Here is an 18716-nt window from a genome sequence, read left to right on the forward strand (position 1 = left end):
AAGATAAGCTCTCTTTTATAAAAATTGTCTTCAAGAATGGGCTCACAATGAAGGTAGAATACATGGGTTAACGACGGCTGCCTTATGCTGGAGAGTGGCCAAGTTGTCGAGACGAAAGACTATCCTCTTCCACCATTCATTATCAAAGGGGAGGCAATATATTCGTTTTTCAATTATTTAAACATTTTTACCCGAAGCCAATGTTGAAATGACCGCTACATTTTCATCTAGGTTGTGTAAAAATTTCATAACTGTGGCAGTTACCAGGAGCTCACTAGGACAAAATATATATTTATTATTAGTATGGGAGTATACATATCGTCGTCCGTATGCCATAAACAGGAATGTGTAAAAATTAACATTTTGGGAAATCAAGTTTGCAAGTTTTTTTTGCGACACTTAGCTCTACATTTATGCAATTGAAATGCTAAAATATTTACTTTCCGTGTTTGGTATAACATAGAAAATCCAAAGATTAACCAAGTCAACCCAATAACTCAAAACTGATAAATTTGCACATTCATGCTTCTGGCATGAGGGTGACGTTATGTGAATTAAAAACTTTAAAAGCGTGTTTCTTGGGTTTTCGGTTTTTGAGTTATGAAAATACTGAAGTAAATGAGTTTTATGTTCATTTTCATCACATTCATATTGAATATTGAAGTTAATATTCGAACGTTCGCTACAATATTTATTGGGTAATTAAAAAAAAATTACTTAGAAAAGTTTTTAATTCGTCGATACATTTCGGCATTCGCGATATTTACTCAGTACTTGTGAAAAAGTATCGAGTTCTCGATACTACTCAGTACTCATGAAAAGTATCGATATTCTGTACTCGGTACTCGTATCGTTCTATCACTATTTGCTACTCAGCTAAAAAAGCAAAGGCGGTTAACATCTGCATTCTCGATTCGTGGCCATGTATTTGTTAGAGCTCAACCGAAAACTGATGCAATCAAAGTGACAGACGTGAAAAGCATGGAAAGTATAGCAGCTCTTAGCAAATATGTAAGTGAAGAAACATTGTAGCCCAGCTATGGTTTTATGTGATGCTGTTATTTGTATGTTTAAGTTAAGGCTTATCTCTTATATCTTGTTATTGCTTTACATTCTTTCCTGTTATACTCTCTCTATCTCAACACTATTTCTGCTGACTGCCTATGCCATTTCACCTTGTATACCCCATTCGATATACATTTATTGCTGATGTGTAATGCAATAACAAAACAAGGCTAACAGAGATCATGTTAAAGGAATTCTCAAGCTTGTATGTAATAGCTGCACTGGTTTTAATATATGTAGCTTTAATGCTAGAAGTTTAAATTCCGGGAAAACTGACTACTTAAATTTCATTTTCGATGGCTTAAATATAGACTTATTATATACTACTGAAACGTGGTTCCAAGAGTGCATTGAGGACAACTCCTACGGCTTGTGCGACTATACGTTAGTGAGAAGTGATAGGGCATCAAAGATGCGGGGAGGAGGCATTGCTTTCTATTTCAAAAACTATATTAAATGGAAAGAAATCAGCAGATCTGAGCCCTATCTGCAAGTAGAAAACCTTTTTGTTGAGTTCAATAATAACAACCTTAAGTGTCTTATCGCGTGCATATACAATCCAAGCAAAAGAAATGATATCTCAGTAATTTTTGAAAAACTGGCTGAATCCTCTATCTCTTATGAGCACATTATCGTATGTGGTGATCTAAATATAGACCTTTTATGTTGTGATTCCTCTTCCAAAAGTATGATAGGCAATTTTCAATCGTTAGCTATTACAATCATCAACAAATATGCTACTCGCTTCGCACCACATTGTAAACCCAGTCTTTTGGGTTAATTTTCAAAAATCAGAAACCAGTAAGCGAACTTCTAATAAGGGACTTTAAACGAATCAATCACAGTGAGTTGAATAAGCAGGCAGCCTTGCTTGACTGGAATATGAGTTGGTCTCTTACGACAGTTGACGAAAAGCTACAATATTTCAACCATCTAATTCGCCAATTATTTGAAAATTTTGTCCCTGCAAGGATGGTGAAGGTACAAAGTAGGAGGAAGCCGTGGTTCACTCATAAGATCTTGTCGTTGATTAAAGAGCGCGCTAAAGCATATAAACTTTGGAAAAGGCATTCGTGCGTTGAGTTTTGGGAAAAATACAGGTTAATCTTACTAATATTATAAATGTGAAAGTTTGTATGTTTGGATGTTTGGGAAATCATCAGGCGGAAACGACCGAACGGATTTGCATGAAAATTTGCACACAGATAGCTTATGACCTAGGTTGGAAAATAGGCTACTTTTCTTAAGAGTTGCCACCTGTTAAAAAAGTTTCATTAAATTGATACGCGGAAACGACTGAATGGATTTGCATGAAATTTTGCAAGCAGAGAGCTTATGACCTACAGTGGAAAATAGGCTATTTTTTGGAAGAGTTGCCACCTGCTAAACAAGTTTTAATTAAATTAATACGCGGAAACGACTGAACAGATTTACGTGACATTTCGCACAGAGATAGCTTATGACCTATGTTGGAAAATAGGCTACTATTTAAAGAGTTATCACGTATTAGGAAAGTTTAATTAAATTAATACGCGTAAATGACTGAAGTGATTTGCATGAAAGTTTGCACACAGATAGCTTATGACCTAGACTGGAAAATAGGCTACTTTTTTAAGAATGGGCAAATGAAATTTTATTCGAAGATGGTTTATGACCTGGATTAAATAAAACTATAGTTTAAAAAACTAAAACCTCGATTATAATTTCCATTCGTACTGTGCTCAGGTATGCTAGCTTGAGAATAGAATCGCTGCATCTTTTAGGCGCATCAATATTACATGGTTACATCCCGAGCTAATAAAAGGGAGGTAAAAATAGGCTACTTCCTTAACCGGTTTTCCGATCAGAATCGAAATTATAGTACATTACTACGGATCGGACTGAAAGTAAGTCCGATAACTCAAGGCTCCTCTCATACAAATTGGAATTTTCATATTACATCATATCTCTGGAAGTATTTGTGGGAGAGAACTGAAACTTGGTATAGTGATATGTATGAGAAATCAATGATGGCATTAATCGATTGATGTTTTAATCAGTTAGTTAATTCGATTAATTCAATCTGATTACAGTTAATCATGATTAATTTTAATCTGACTAAACAGTTAATCTCAACCGCGATTAAAAAATTAATTTTTAATCGTTAACTCTTAATTTGATCAAGTATGTTTGGTGATTAATTAAGTTATACTGGAATTTCCCTGTGCACACAAAGCAAGTTAATCCGGTATGGCTAAGTCGGGCTTCCTCATCAATCTAAGCAATTTGGTGTGCATTTTCATTAAGATATATACCAACAAACGTTTTACAACCTAGGTTTGTAAAAGTTCCCAGTTTATGTATTACTAATAACAATAATTATAATTTTTTTATATTATGTGTTTTTTATAAGTCGTAAAACAGTAAAATAATTACTATAACTGGTGTTTGGTTTCAAACTCGGACAAACTAGACAAATTAATCAGATTTTATTTTTAATTGGATTAAAGATTAATGTTTTAAATTAGTTAAACGTAATCGCAGCCAGCGATTAACGATTAAAAAATGTTATCATTAATCGTACAGTTGTTACGACTCATTAATTTTAATCGTCAAATCGCGATTAACATTTTAATCGTTAATTTTTAATCGTTAATCAGATTAACAGTTTGCCAACACTGTGTGAAATCATGTTCATATTGACGGAGAAAAATGGACGTTTTTGGAAAAGAGGCGTAGCACCTACTGACTGAAAGTTTCATATTGCATATCTCTTCAAATGTTTGGGGTAAAGCACTCAAGCTTGGTATGGAAATACATATGTATGTATGTATGTGAAACTAATACCATACTCATGGAGAAAAATGAGAGTTATTGGAAAAGGTGGTGTGGCAACTCCCATGCAAATTGATTTTTCTATGCTGCATATCTCTGGAGGTGTTTATTGCAGAGGACTGGAACTTGGCACCGAGATGTGTATACAAAATTAATTCCATACCCTGTCAAAAAGTGGGACTAGGTTAAATACTAGTACAGGACCATGCTACCTTGTAACCAACACTAGTAACCAAAATGGTCCAAATATATGGAGAAAATATGGTTACATTAACATTGCGATGTCATTGGACCTGACCACCTCTGGTCCAACGCTGCATAACATGGGACCATTTCTGGTCCACCGCAGCATAACATGGGACCACCTAGACAACTACTCCTTTTGGAGTATTCGGCAGCCAAATCATGTTGCCGATCCCTGCAAAAATCGTTGGACCATGTAGTCTATTTGTGGTATATTGGAGTACTTACAAAAGTGTTCCTCTGTCATGCTGTACGGACCAACTCGTGTCTCTGCGCCAGCTTATTGTTTGTTAACCGATCACTGCTCGTGTTTTAACGAAATGTGATTGAGGTTGAGCATTTGAAAGCACATTTGCATGTCTGGCTGTAGCTGAACGTGTAGATGCTCGCTGTTAGTTCTTAGCTCCCAGCATTTTCGGGTTCGAATGCCGTCAGAGGCAACATGTAATTTTTAATTTTTGTCTTGGTTTTTATTAATTTCGAAAAAGCATTTGAGAAGTGAAGAACAAAAGCGTGTACAAACGAAAAAATACAACAACAATGCCATTGTTAATATGTTGGAGTAGTTTTGTGCTACTCTGATGTAATGCAGGGATGGAGTATATGGTCCTGCCCTAGGACATCGCAATGTTAATTGGACCATATTTTTTATATGAATTGTGGTTAATTTTGGAGTACTCTTTGGTCCTTAGGGAGTACTCTTTACACGCATGCATGGAGTAGTCGCGATTTTTGCAGGGATGGGGCACGAAGAGGTGGTTCTCAACACATATATCAGCTTTTACGTTTGAAGTGGTACAGGTAAGCATAACAAGTTACTAGTATGCAACCTGGTCCTTTTGCACATACTTTAAAACTACGACCCAGTGGACCACCTGGTCCTCAAATTTTTCAGGGTACTCATGGAGAAAAATTTGCGTTATTCGAAAAGGGGACATGGTTCCTCCCGTAGAAATTTACTGTTTTATACTGCTTATCTCTAAAGGTGTTCCAGGTAGAGTAATGGGACTTGGTACTGGGGTATGTAAAATCAGTTCTAAATTCATGGAAGAAGATTAGGGTAATAAGAAAAAGGGGCGTGGCACTTCCAGTACAAATTTACTTTTTCTTGCCACATATCCCTGGAAGTGTTTGTGGAAGAATACTGGAACTTGGTATGGAGTTATGTATGCAAAATGTATGAATTGCTCATGGAAAAAATGTGAGTTATTAAAAAAGGAGGCATGTCGCCTCCCATACATACTAAAAACTTCTTAATACATATCTCTGGAAGTATAGAAAATCTCTCGAAGTATTTTAAATTTGTTATGGAGATTTATTTTATAAGTGCCGTACTGACAGAATAAATTTCATCAAATGGAAAAGGGAGAGCCAGGTTTGGCATTATAATCTAAAGCTCTCTTGAGGCATTTGCTACAGTAATGAGAAGTGGTATTTTATCAAGGCCAGGTTACTAAATTGAGCCGGAATAAACCAAATGTCAAGTGCGTAGGACGTGTTTGTGCGGTGCTCCTGAGTTTTCACATATTTTGCGGGTGTTACACTGATATTTTCCATTTATTTGATTTGGTGCTACACCGCGTGCGCTTCTGATACGAATTGTTTCCGATCAGCTTTATACCTGAGACTCATTGTCTTTCGCACCTGAATATGCAATCAACGCGCAAGAATTCACGCAAACCACCAACCTCACCAAAAACTCCGCTTACTCCCTCATCCACTATCGTTGATAAAGTTGAGCGAAAAATTGACGAGCTGAGAACCACCGTTGTCGCAGAGTTGACTNCGAGCTCAGAATCACCGTTGTCGCAGAGTTGACTGATGTAATGAATAAATCCGAGGAAAGGGTAATGCAGAAAATTGGTGAGTTAGCTGCAGAAACTGCAAATTTAAAGATGTGCATAGCAGAAATTGAGAAGAGAGTGACAAAAGTTGAGATTACGTGTGCTGACGTTCTAACCCTACGCAGTGAACTAGTTGCTGCTCGGGTAAAACTCGGAGAGCTTGAAAGCAGCGCAGTAGCCACTGATGTCATTATCAACGGTATACCCCAAGCAGCTAATGAGANCGGTACACCCCAAGCAGCTAATGAGAACCTCTCTGGTGTGTTCTCTAAAGTCTGCGATGCTGTTCAGCATAAAACTCCGCCGCTGCGTGATGTTTTTCGACTGCGAAAAGCAAAAACCATTGCGCAGAAAAATAACAATCATGCGCCCATAATTGTTAAGTTGTTCTCTGCACACGATCGAAGTCAACTATTCAAATCAATTGCTGCCTTCTGCAAATCGAAGAAGAGGTCGCTTTCACTTGCCGATATTGAACAGCCTGGGTATGGAAAGATTCATGTGCATGAGAGCCTGCCTACTACATTGCGGGAAGTAATGTCGTATGCTTCTGAGCTAAAGAGAAAGAAGGTACTGGCGTCAGCACTCTCCATCCGCGGTAATGTCTTTGTGAGGTTAAAGCCAAANAGTTAAGCTGTTCTCTGCACACGATCGAAGTCAACTATTCAAATCAATTGCTGCCTTCTGCAAATCGAAGAAGAGGTCGCTTTCACTTGCCGATATTGAACAGCCTGGGTATGGAAAGATTCATGTGCATGAGAGCCTGCCTACTACATTGCGGGAAGTAATGTCGTATGCTTCTGAGCTAAAGAGAAAGAAGGTACTGGCGTCAGCACTCTCCATCCGCGGTAATGTCTTTGTGAGGTTAAAGCCAAAAGAAGAGCCCAAAATTGTGAAAACGAGAGCCGAATTAAATGCTCTTATTAGTACTAGTAAAACGTAATTGTNTTGAAAGCAGCGCAGTAGCCACTGATGTCATTATCAACGGTATACCCCAAGCAGCTAATGAGAACCTCTCTGGTGTATTCTCTAAAGTCTGCGATGCTGTTCAGCACAAAACTCCGCCGCTGCGTGATGTTTTTCGACTGCGAAAAGCAAAAACCATTGCGCAGAAAAATAACAATCATGCGCCCATAATTGTTAAGTTGTTCTCTGCACACGATCGAAGTCAACTATTCAAATCAATTGCTGCCTTCTGCAAATCGAAGAAGAGGTCGCTTTCACTTGCCGATATTGAACAGCCTGGGTATAGAAAGATTCATGTGCAAGAGAGCCTGCCTACTACATTGCGGGAAGTAATGTCGTATGCTTCTGAGCTAAAGAGAAAGAAGGTACTGGCGTCAGCACTCTACATCCGCGGTAATGTCTTTGTGAGGTTAAAGCCAAAAGAAGAGCCCAAAATTGTGAAAACGAGAGCCGAATTAAATGCTCTTATTAGTACTAGTAAAACGTAATTGTAAACTTTAAAAATCATTGCGTTACATACATATGTTTTTCTTCTCATAATGCTTAGTTTTTATTGTAAGTTAGGCTCAAATTGTATATCCTCTTACCTTCTCTTTATTCCCTTTCTCTTCCATATAATCTGCTCTAACTTAACCTCAGCTACCTCCATATATTTAATTTCGTCTGTATGTATTCACTGCCAATTTGAGGTGCAAAGCACAATGTTTGAATATTATGACTGGCCATGAATCAGTTTTTGGCTCTAATGATTTAAACTTAAAAACGACTTTGAAATTAGTAAGTGATTATCATCCCGGATTTCAGGTATGCCACTTAAATGCCAGAAGTTTAAATGAAACCAAACTCGATTACTTGAATTATATTTTTGAGACTACTAATATTGACGTTGTATGTGTGCCAGAGATATGGTTTCGGAATGACCATGACGATTGCTTATATAATTTATGCAACTTTGCTTTGGTGAGGAATGATAGACATTGTGACAAGCGAGGAGGCGGTATTGCGATATATCATAAAGGTTCAATGCAGTCTAAAATTGTGCATAAGTCTGATCCCCTGGATAGTGTAGAATATCTAATGGTTGAGTTTGCTGATAAATTACAACGCTGCCTTTTGGTTTGTGTATATAACCCTTGCAAGTATTTTGATTTAAGCAAATTATTTTCAAATGTATCTAAATATAGTGCAATCTATGAACACATTTTTCTGTGTGGTGACTTAAATATTGATTTGCTTGCGAAAAACGAACGTGCTAGTAATTTATTAGACAATATGTCAAGCGTCGGGTTAAATGTAATAAATAAATTTCCTACTCGTTTTGGTCCTCATTGTAAACCTAGCTTACTTGATTTGTTTTGCGTCTCCAATATGTACTGTGCCTTGCACTTTGAGCAGCTCTCGTTGAGTGGTATAAGTGATCACGATTTACTTTTTCTGTGCTATCATTTAAAGTTTAGTGCCCCCCTCAGTCCGTCACCTGATTTGCTGTATTTTAGAGACTTTAATAGAATAAATATAAATAACTTAGCAGCTGAAGCTTCCGCTCTTCCATGGAATGATTGCTGGTTTTTAGCCGATATTAATAAAAAGGTGCAACATTTCTCCAACCTTGTTAATTATTTATTTGACAAATATGTACCCATAAGAAAATGGAAAATTAACAATAACAAGCAACCCTGGTTTACAAAAGAGGTGCTTAGGGCAATAAGGATTCGCAACAGAAGTTATTCGGTCTGGAAAAATGATCAATGCAATGAAAATTGGGTTGCTTTTAAAGTTCTACGTAATAAAGCCACCTCCATTACGCGACAAGCCAAGAAAAGCTATTACCAAAGCAAACTTGATTGTAGTCTCCCTCCTAAGGTGTTGTGGAACAACTTAAAGCATCTTGGGGTAAAATCTAGCTCAATATCGGAATGCCAACTTGACGTAAATGTAATGAATGACTACTTTTCTATAAGAACTTCAGAAAGTAAAGCTTTTGAACCTGACCGTGATCTTTTGTGTGATAAGGGAAGCAAATTTGATTTTTCTCATGTGATGGAATCCGACGTTATACCATGTATTTTATCCATTAAGTCGAATGCGATAGGTGAAGATAAAATCAGCTTAAGATTTATTAAACTTCTTTTGCCGTACATTATTTCACCTTTGACTCATATTATAAATTTTTCCTTAACGTCGCTAACGTTTCCGGACAGTTGGAAAGTAGCTAATGTAATACCTGTCGCGAAAAAATGCAATGCAATCTTGCCTTCAGACTATCGTCCTATAAGTATTCTGCCGTCATTATCGAAAGTTTTTGAAAAACTAATTTTAAGCCAGATTATGGGTTATATGTCTGAAAAGTGCCTTATTTCTGAATACCAATCAGGTTTCCGGCGGGGGCATAGCTGTTCTACTGCAATGCTTAAAGTTCTTGAGGATATAAGGCCACACTTCGATAAAGGACACCTCACAATCCTCACTTTGTTAGATTTCTCAAAAGCGTTTGACACTGTGTGTCACAACATTTTACTCGAAAAGCTCGAAAAATATTTCGGTTTCGGCCATAATGCACAAAAATTAATGAAAAGTTATCTGTCAAATAGATGGCAGAGAGTAGTATCGAAAGGATCCCGCTCTGAGTTATCGGCAATAACATCTGGTGTTCCGCAAGGTTCTATCCTTGGTCCAGTTTTATTTAGTTTGTACATTAATGATATAGTAAAATGTTGTAAAAATGTTGATATTCATATATATGCAGATGACGTACAAATATACTTATCTGCGCCAATAGGTCTCTCAGAGGATTTGATAGTCAGAATTAATGAAGACTTAGAATCAATTTCCCTATGGTCAAAGCGAAACAGGCTAAACTTAAATGCATCTAAAACGCAAGCTCTAGCCTTATCCCATGTGCAATATAATCTTGAAGACGTCTCGCCAATTATCTTGAATGGCTGCGCTATAAAATATGAGAGTGTTGTTAAAACCCTAGGTTTTAAACTTAATGGGGCTCTTACATGTAAGGACCATGTCAATACGTCAGTAAGCAAGTCATACTTTGTGTTGAGCCACCTATGGAGAACTCCGGCTTATATTCCGCAAACTACTAAACTGAAGCTCGTAAAGGCCTTAATAGTGCCTATAATATCTCACCAAGAATTAGTTGATGGTCATTTAGACAAAGCTTCCCTGCATAAGTTACAATTAGTTCTTAATAACGCTGCTAGATATATTTACTTAAAACGGAAGTTTGACCACATTTCGGAGTTCTCAATAAATATTCTTGGTTGTAGCTTGTCAAAATTTTTCGACCGTCGTTCAGTGCTATTTATACATAGGCTAATCTACAGCCGATGCCCGAAATATCTTTTCTCTAAATTAACATTTGCACAGTCCAGTCGCACACGTAACCTCATTGTACCACAGTCCAAGTACTCAGTAACGTCAGAAATGTTTTTCGTTAGAGCCGTAAAATTATGGAACCTCTTACCAGTTGAATTAAAATTAGAATGCAATCCAAGGCGCTTCAAATTTGCAGTTTACACTCTCTTTCTATTCTAACCTTCTAGTCGATTACTTTCAACCCTTCATGTAACNGCCGTTTAAAGTCCTGTCTTAAGTCATTCGGCATTTCAGGGGAAAACAAGCTTACAAGTAATTTGGATCCAGAAATTTTAAATACGGATTTTCTCTTATCAAGCTGTCCACCATCAACACCTAATCTGAACATAAAATCTCCTATTTTTATGGATGATAATGCCTTCCAATTTCAGTCTGCAACGGAGGCGGATTTGGTTGAGTGTATTTACGCCATTAAATCAAGTGCTATAGGTTTGATTAGTCTAAAATTTGTTAAAATGATTATACATATATACTAGAGTAGTTCATAAAAACACCCTTTTTGGTAAATTCATAAACGCTACATCAGAATATTGTTATTTGTGATAAAAAAGAGACACGTGTTTTTTTATTTTGAAAAAAAAGTTTTCTTAGAGGTCGCGCTGTTCGGTTTTTTATAAAAACGCTGATGTTCTCAATTTTTTTTATTTTCTTGACATATTAAAATGCAGCTAAAACTGTGGTTTTTACATATAATTACTCTGATATTATTGGGGAACTTTCCCTTAATTACACACCTGTCTTGGACAATTAGAATGGGTCTAGTTCCCGAAAATATGCTCACGAAAAGACACTAGTAAAATTAAAACGTTGATACTGAACGATTTACGCATTGTCATGGGTTGGAACTTGTTACCAGGGGGTCTATGGGGTTGCTAATTAGGAATCTGAAGTGAGTTTTTCGTATTTCAAAATGGCGGATCCAAAATGGCGGTCCATTTTTTTAACAAATGATTGGATTTGTTCGAAACCCGGCACTCGAGAGTTTTTGGGGTCGCCGATTACGAATCTGAAGCCAATTTTTTTAAATTCAAAATGGCGAACCCAATATGGCGATCAAATTAAAAAAAAGTACTAAAATTAAAACGTTGATACTGAACGTTTTAAACATTTTCAAGGGTTAAAACACGTTTCCAGTGGGTTTCTGGGGTTGCTGATTACGAATATGATGTCAGATTTTCAAAATTCAAAATGGTGGAACCAAAATGGCGACCAACTTTAAAACAATGATTGGATTTGTTTGAAACTCTTAACCGCCATCCACCATTTTGAATTTTGAAAATCTGACATCAGATTCGTAATCAGCAACCCCAGAAACCCACTGGAAACGTGTTTTAACCCTTGACAATGTTTAAAACGTTCAGTATCAACGTTTTAATTTTAGAACTTTTTTTTAATTTGATCGCCATATTGGATCCGCCATTTTGAATTAAAAAAAATTGACTTCAGATTCGTAATCGGCGACCACAAAAACTCTCGAGTGCCGGGTTTCGAACAAATCCAATCATTTAAAAAAAAATGGACCGCCATTTTGGATCCGCCATTTTGAATTTCGAAAAAACTGACTACGGTAATAAGTTTCAACCCATGACAATGCGTGAATCGTTCAGTATCAACGTTTTAATTTTACTAGTCTCTTTTCGAGAACATATTTTCGGTCACTAGGCCCATTTTAATTGCCCAAGACAGGTATGTAATGAAGGGAATGTTCCCAAATGTTCGAAAAAACTGACTACGGATCCTTAATTAGCAACCCCAGAAACCCCCTGGTAATAAGTTTCAACCCATGACAATGCGTGAATCGTTCAGTATCAACGTTTTAATTTTACTAGTCTCTTTTCGAGAACATATTTTCGGTCACTAGGCCCATTTTAATTGCCCAAGACAGGTATGTAATGAAGGGAATGTTCCCAAATGTTCGAAAAAACTGACTACGGATCCTTAATTAGCAACCCCAGAAACCCCCTGGTAATAAGTTTCAACCCATGACAATGCGTGAATCGTTCAGTATCAACGTTTTAATTTTACTAGTCTCTTTTCGAGAACATATTTTCGGTCACTAGGCCCATTTTAATTGCCCAAGACAGGTATGTAATGAAGGGAATGTTCCCAAATAATACCAGAGTAATTATATGTAAAAAACAAATTTTTAGCTGCATTTTAACATGTCAAGACCAGCGCGACCTCTAAGAAAACTTTTTTTTTTCAAAATTAAAAAAACACGTTTCTCTTTTTCTATCACAAATAACAATAATTTGAGGTAGCGTTTATGAATTTACAAAAAAAAATATTTTTTAACCACTCTAATATATACCCTTTGTGATCCCGTCACTAACTCATATAATTAACTTTTGCCTTACCTCACCCACCTTTCCCTCACTTTGGAAAATAGCAAATGTAGTACCCGTTCCTAAAACTAAATGTCCGAACTCCCCCGAACACTTTAGACCGATAAGTATTTTACCTGCGCTCTCTTAAGTGTTTGAAAAATTATTGTCACGGCAAATTAACGGCCACTTAAATAAAAATAGTCTACTAAGTGATTTTCAGTCGCGATTTAGAAACCAGCACAGTTGCTCCACAGCAATGCTGAAAGTATTAGAAGACATACGTCCAGCCTTTGATAAAAATCAGTTAACAATATTAATATTGCTTTATTTCTCAAAAGCATTTGATACTATAGACCACTATAAGTTATTGGGAAAGCTAGGTAATCTCCTTAAGTTCGGGTCGTTTTCTTTGCAATTATTGGAGTGCTATTTGACAGGTAGGCTGCAGCAGGTTCAATGTGGTGAAAATGTTTCAAGCTTAAAGCCCGTAACATCTGGAGTGCCGCAGGGTTCCATTCTGGGTCCCATATTATTCTGCACATTCATAAACGGTATAGTGGAGTGTTGCCAAAGTTCATCTATTCATTTTTATGCAGATGACACTAAAATATATTTTTCAAGGCCGATTGGTCTTGTTGAAGATGTGATTGCCAGACTTAATGAAGATCTCTCTCGAATTTCCAAGTGGGCAAAAATTAATAACCTCAAGCTCACACACAGATAGAATCATCTGAGTTTAAACGCGAGACAGACGGGCATGCTTATGCAGATAAACTAGCACACAAATGCGCATAATAATTTTGCCCTGACAGACGGCAGTAATGCGGATTAACGAGCCGCAACGTTGTGTCCGACAGCCAGTATAATTTTCATTTAATTCCGTTTTTATTCATTTTTTTATTAGTTCTATATTTTTTTAACGTTGCTTTCAGTTAGTAGTTCTTGACTTTTTAATAAAATTCAACTCTAAAAATTTAAATTAATTAATAGTAAAATAAAAAATGTGACAGGAAATAAAGCAAATGAAAATAAAAAGTAACATTAAATATATAAATAAAAAAATATTAAAAACAAAAAGTTGTTTGGCAATCGCTCGCCAGGATCGAACCTGGCAGCTACATGCTAGTAGCACGCAACTCTAAGCAACCGGCTACCGCGGACGCCAAACTCGCTTCTTTGTTTGCTTACTTGTACAAAACACAACAGCTGGCCGTTTTCACCACTGTTGTCATAGAAAATTCCATTGATCCGAGTTAATTCCCAAAAATTTCGGGCATTTGTTCGGCTGCTTTTGCGCATTTGAAAGAGGAAGATGCATGAGTTAATGCAACTAAAGGCTGTTTATGTAAATAAGCGAACCCGTTTGTCACCCGTATTAGTTTATTTCATTTTCAAAGAACGTATTTTTAGATAGTTAAATAAAGACTACGCAATTACATATGTATTGAAACAGTCACAAGTCATGTTAGGGCCGGTTGCTCAAAGTCTGGTTGGCACTAATCATCGGTTAACATCGTTATCGACGTTTTCGACTCCATGCATATAACACGGTGTCGGTAACGTCGATAACGATGTTTAACCGATGACTAGTGTCAACCAGGCTTTGAGCAACCGGCCCTTAGAGATGCAAATACATATCGTGTAAGAACACCTTAAATGTGTACAAAAGTACATAAATACATGTATTTACATGTATGCAGTGGCGTAGCCAGGGGGGAGGGGATTGGGGGGGATAGATCCCTTCCCCCTTCGTCAGTGAAATGAAACTTTTTATTTTTGAATTAATAACTCAATACTATTTTACCCTTCCGATTTATAATTTTCTTATTTCAGACTGATGACAAATTATCTTTTAATGAATATATAAAATTATCGGTTGGTAGATTATGTATTTGAATATTGGCGAAATACACTAGGCCATTTTGCTTAGTTTCCCACAGTGTTGGGAAATAATCTATAATCTATACAAAAACTGTACTTTTCGACTGTAAATTGTATCGACTTTTTAATTTGCTCATATGCATGCATGCATACATAGATTCCCTTCAAGACCAATGATTTGATAGTATTCACGGGAAAGTTTATGTAGGTACATTCACATATTTTACACTTTTAACATAAATGTCAAGGCAAATATTTTAAGATACACTTCTTAACAAACACATTTTTTTAAGTTATTATGAATGGATAAAAGAGACATCTTCTTTGAATTCAGTACTAAAACTTGACATTTCAAGTGCTTATCAAAACTTTATACATGTTAACTAGATTGGCCATTTATCTTAAAATTATATAGTTTTAATTATTAAATTAAAATATAATAAAATAAATAGTCAAATCTAGTCAATATGTGAGTGTCGTAAAGTTATGATATTTAAGAAGATCTCTTTCTTAATTAACGATGACACTGTTTCTAAATGAAGCTGATTTCAACATTTTGTTTTAATAAAATTTAGTATCGAAAATATTCTTTCAAAACTTGCCTAGGAATGTGATATAATGGTTCGTTCAAAATTTTTTTTCAAAACTTTTAAAGGCAAAAACGAGAAGGCGAAGACAAATAGAGAATAAAAAAATTTCCCGCAGTGAATTTTCAGAATTTTAAAACGGTATAGTAATTTAATTTTTTCATTTAAATAAAGCATGAAGACCGTATGGAATAAACGAATAGAAAAAAAATATAAAACGGTAAAACTGGTACATACATAAATATATGAAAGAATGCACTCAGGCGACGCCTCTAGCCATTGTGTGTCACAAATTTAAGTTATCGATGGAAATTTCTTTTCATTTGCCCCTCCAAAGCCAAATCCTGGCTACGCCACTGCATGTATGTAATAAGTCAGTTCAATCAGAGATTGCTGTTTAGCTGAAATACGTTTATGTGGGGATATATGTATGTGGTACAGCGCAGCTGTATGTGTGTGTGTAAAGACTTAAAGGTACATTAGGTACAGTCACTAGATTTTAGGTACAATCATCTTTTGATCAGGTGCATTTTTAGTTTCTTTTCTTTTTCCTTTACCGTGCTAATATATTTACTTGTTGGCACGGGAGAAGCTTCGCTTCATATTGAAGAGTAAACTATTCTTAAGAAAAGTGGTCAAAAGGAAGGAATTAACAAATAATTTTTAAGCAGAAAACAAAACCGACTTCAATTCTCATATAAAAATTTAAGATGATCATTAATTTCTTCACGATCCAATTATCGGATCTAAACAAAATTAGTACCCTTGAGGTACCACCTTTCCGATGAAAAAAGGATTATCGAAATCGGTTAACGTGGTCCAAAGTTGGTGTGGTAACATTCATAAAAAAAAACTAAAAAAAAATGTTCCGACGAACTAATAACCTCCTCCTTTTCTGAAGTCGGCTAAAAAAGTCATATTATGTATTATCTTATTATGTATTATCTTAAACATTTTACATTGCATTTAAAGCAGCCACTACGAAAAATTAACACTTCACTTAGCTATCCTCAAATTCGTAATTTTTTCCATTAATTTTAACGCTTATTTTCACTAAGTCAAATTCAATGGCATTTGCGGTCAAATGAGTGAAAACAAATTGTCAAACGGGACTAAAAAATGGTATTTTGATTGATTTAGATCAGAATAGGCCTTCAGGCGTGTACATGCGCTGCTAAAGCGGCTATTTGTAAGTTTTTGGCCCATAATATCATCGATAAAGGTAGGGATAAAGGACAGAAAGTTGTGTCAAAATATGTCGACAAATTTTGTTGTCAAAATATGACATAATGAAAACCAGCCTTTGTTCGCCCATACAGTCCAGTGTCTAGGATGTCTTCACATTTCATATTTTCTTTAGATGAGAACTATAGCTATCTGATCCATATTCGCTTTTTGATTTCTGGAAATATATTTAAAATCTTTCGAAGTTACTTACGGCAATTTTATTATTTTCGTTAGACTTGGTGAACCTATTAAAAGGAATCGGATAAATTAGCAGACATTTCCTGTTGTTTTAAAAAAAGCTGGATAAAGAAGTTAATTAAATTTCACTAGCATACATTCTAATTTTGCTGAGTCATTTTTGTTGTTTTTATTCATCTTATGCTTCATATATTCATAGTACTATGATATTACCACAACTAAGTGATATGGCCAACCTTTTCAAGCTGAGAAGTAACAGATCATTTGTTGCTATCATTGTTGTTGTATCCTTTGTAGTTAACTGAATTCATTTTGTTTTTGCACATTTGTTCTACTCTTTTTGTTTACTTCTTCTAGTAATTCTTGTCACAGCTGTTTGCGTTGCGTTTATTAAGTGTCATAATTACAGTGATACTCAAACTGTTCGCTACATTTATTTAAAGCTATTTACATCAGCTCCTTAATTGTTATAATTTATTTTGTTTGTTCTTTTATTAAGGAGTGTACTACATAAATCTTTCAATATGAAATGCGATCTTGATACTTGCCAAATTAAAAGCGATTGTGAACGCTACTTATCGTGCTGGCTGTGTGATAGTATTTACCATCTGAAATGTGCTGGTTTGGCGGGAAGAATTCTGACGCTATTAATGATGGCAAGGGCCTTCGCTGGTCTTGCGTAAAGTGCAGGTCAACCGAAGTTGATCTTTTCAAGCTATTTAGGCAAACCAGAAGTGATTTTACAGAAATAGGAAGAGAATTGTCGGTACTGACAGAAAAATTTAAGCATTATGAAAATATGTTTAAATCATTCAAATGTTTAGATACCTTGCAATCTGTTAAGGATATCCGTGTGTCTAAACGTAAGCGTCTTCATAGTCCATCTAAGGAAATTGCTGCCGTTGCACGTCAGAATAATCTTCTGACGGACTTAATTAATTTATCTTCTCCGTGTCCTCCAGCATCAGAATCCTCAGCCTCAAAATACCGTGTAACGAAATCTGCTTCGGATAATAAGGAGCCTGAAGTATCTTCCCCTTCCCCCATTGAAGTGGTGTCATCATCTTCAAAGCCTCCACCGCCTTCCATATCCTCAACTACTAACGCAGTAACTCAACCCCCTCCGCCGGTATTCCAGTCTGATATAAGGAAACTAGTTGTGGTTCCGCCAAAGAAATCAATCTTTGTTTCTAGATTTTCGAGAGATACTACCGAAGGCGATATAAAGCTTTATATCTCATAAAAAATTACAACTGTTGACTTAAGCATCAGAAAATTTAATTTTAATTACGAAAGAAATATTGCTTCATTTAAAATTGACGTAAATTTAGATAATTTTGATGCGCTGCTTAGTAGTTCTTTTTGGCCCCCGGAGCTTTCGTTCGTGAATTCGAATATAGGCCCAAAAAAGTAAATAACTTACCTAATATTCCCCGTCATAATACTGAATCAAAAAACTAATTATATCTGCTTTAAGTATTTATTACCAAAATGTAAGAGGCTTAAATACTAAATAAACGAACTTATACTTTAAAGGTCTTGAATGTAATTATAATATCTTTCTTCTACTGAAACTTGCCTGAAACCTCACCTTTTCAATTCAGAGATTCTTCCAAATAATTATCACATCTATANCTTACCATGTAGCGGTAGCTTTCGGAAAGGTAAAAACATATATTTAATACTTTCGCCGGGTATTTAATGTTCGGCTCCGCCCGAACTTAGACTTNAAACGAACTTATACTTTAAAGGTCTTGAATGTAATTATAATATCTTTCTTCTACTGAAACTTGCCTGAAACCTCACCTTTTCAATTCAGAGATTCTTCCAAATAATTATCACATCTATAGACAAGATAGGGAGTACAGAATCGGCGGTGACGTACTCTTCGCTGTAGACTCTTCAATACCATCTGAAGAAGTTAGTCTTCCACACATTGATTCAGTAGAGTTCAAATGCATTCGTGTACAGGCTGGAAAGGGGTCTATTTACTTAGCTCTATGCTATATCCCTCCCCGATCTGACACATTGGTGTATTCACGACTAATCTCATTACTGAAATCAGTTAATTTACTGACTAAACCCTCTGATTCAATGATTGTGTTGGGTGATTTTAATTTACCAAGCATATCATGGAACATCATTGACAATGATATCATACCTTTCGCGTCTAG

General features: G+C 35.9%; 2 protein-coding genes across 2 annotated transcripts in view; one reads left to right on the forward strand and one right to left on the reverse strand.

Annotated features, from left to right (window-relative positions):
• LOC108363240 (uncharacterized) overlaps positions 1-18716 on the reverse strand; it is a 60422-nt gene that overhangs the window by 17272 nt on the left and 24434 nt on the right. The window lies entirely within an intron of this gene.
• LOC108363239 (uncharacterized) overlaps positions 844-18716 on the forward strand; it is a 32033-nt gene continuing 14160 nt past the window's right edge. Inside the window, exon 1 of the mRNA XM_017616533.1 lies at positions 844-1011. Coding sequence (XP_017472022.1) covers positions 982-1011 — 30 coding nt within the window. The 5' untranslated portion in view covers positions 844-981. The remainder of the gene's footprint in view (positions 1012-18716) is intronic.

This window comes from Rhagoletis zephyria, unplaced genomic scaffold (genome assembly GCF_001687245.7).
Source record: "Rhagoletis zephyria isolate East Lansing unplaced genomic scaffold, Rhagoletis_zephyria_1.1 Rzeph_scaffold_01224, whole genome shotgun sequence".
NCBI classification, from domain to species: Eukaryota; Metazoa; Arthropoda; class Insecta; order Diptera; family Tephritidae; genus Rhagoletis; species Rhagoletis zephyria.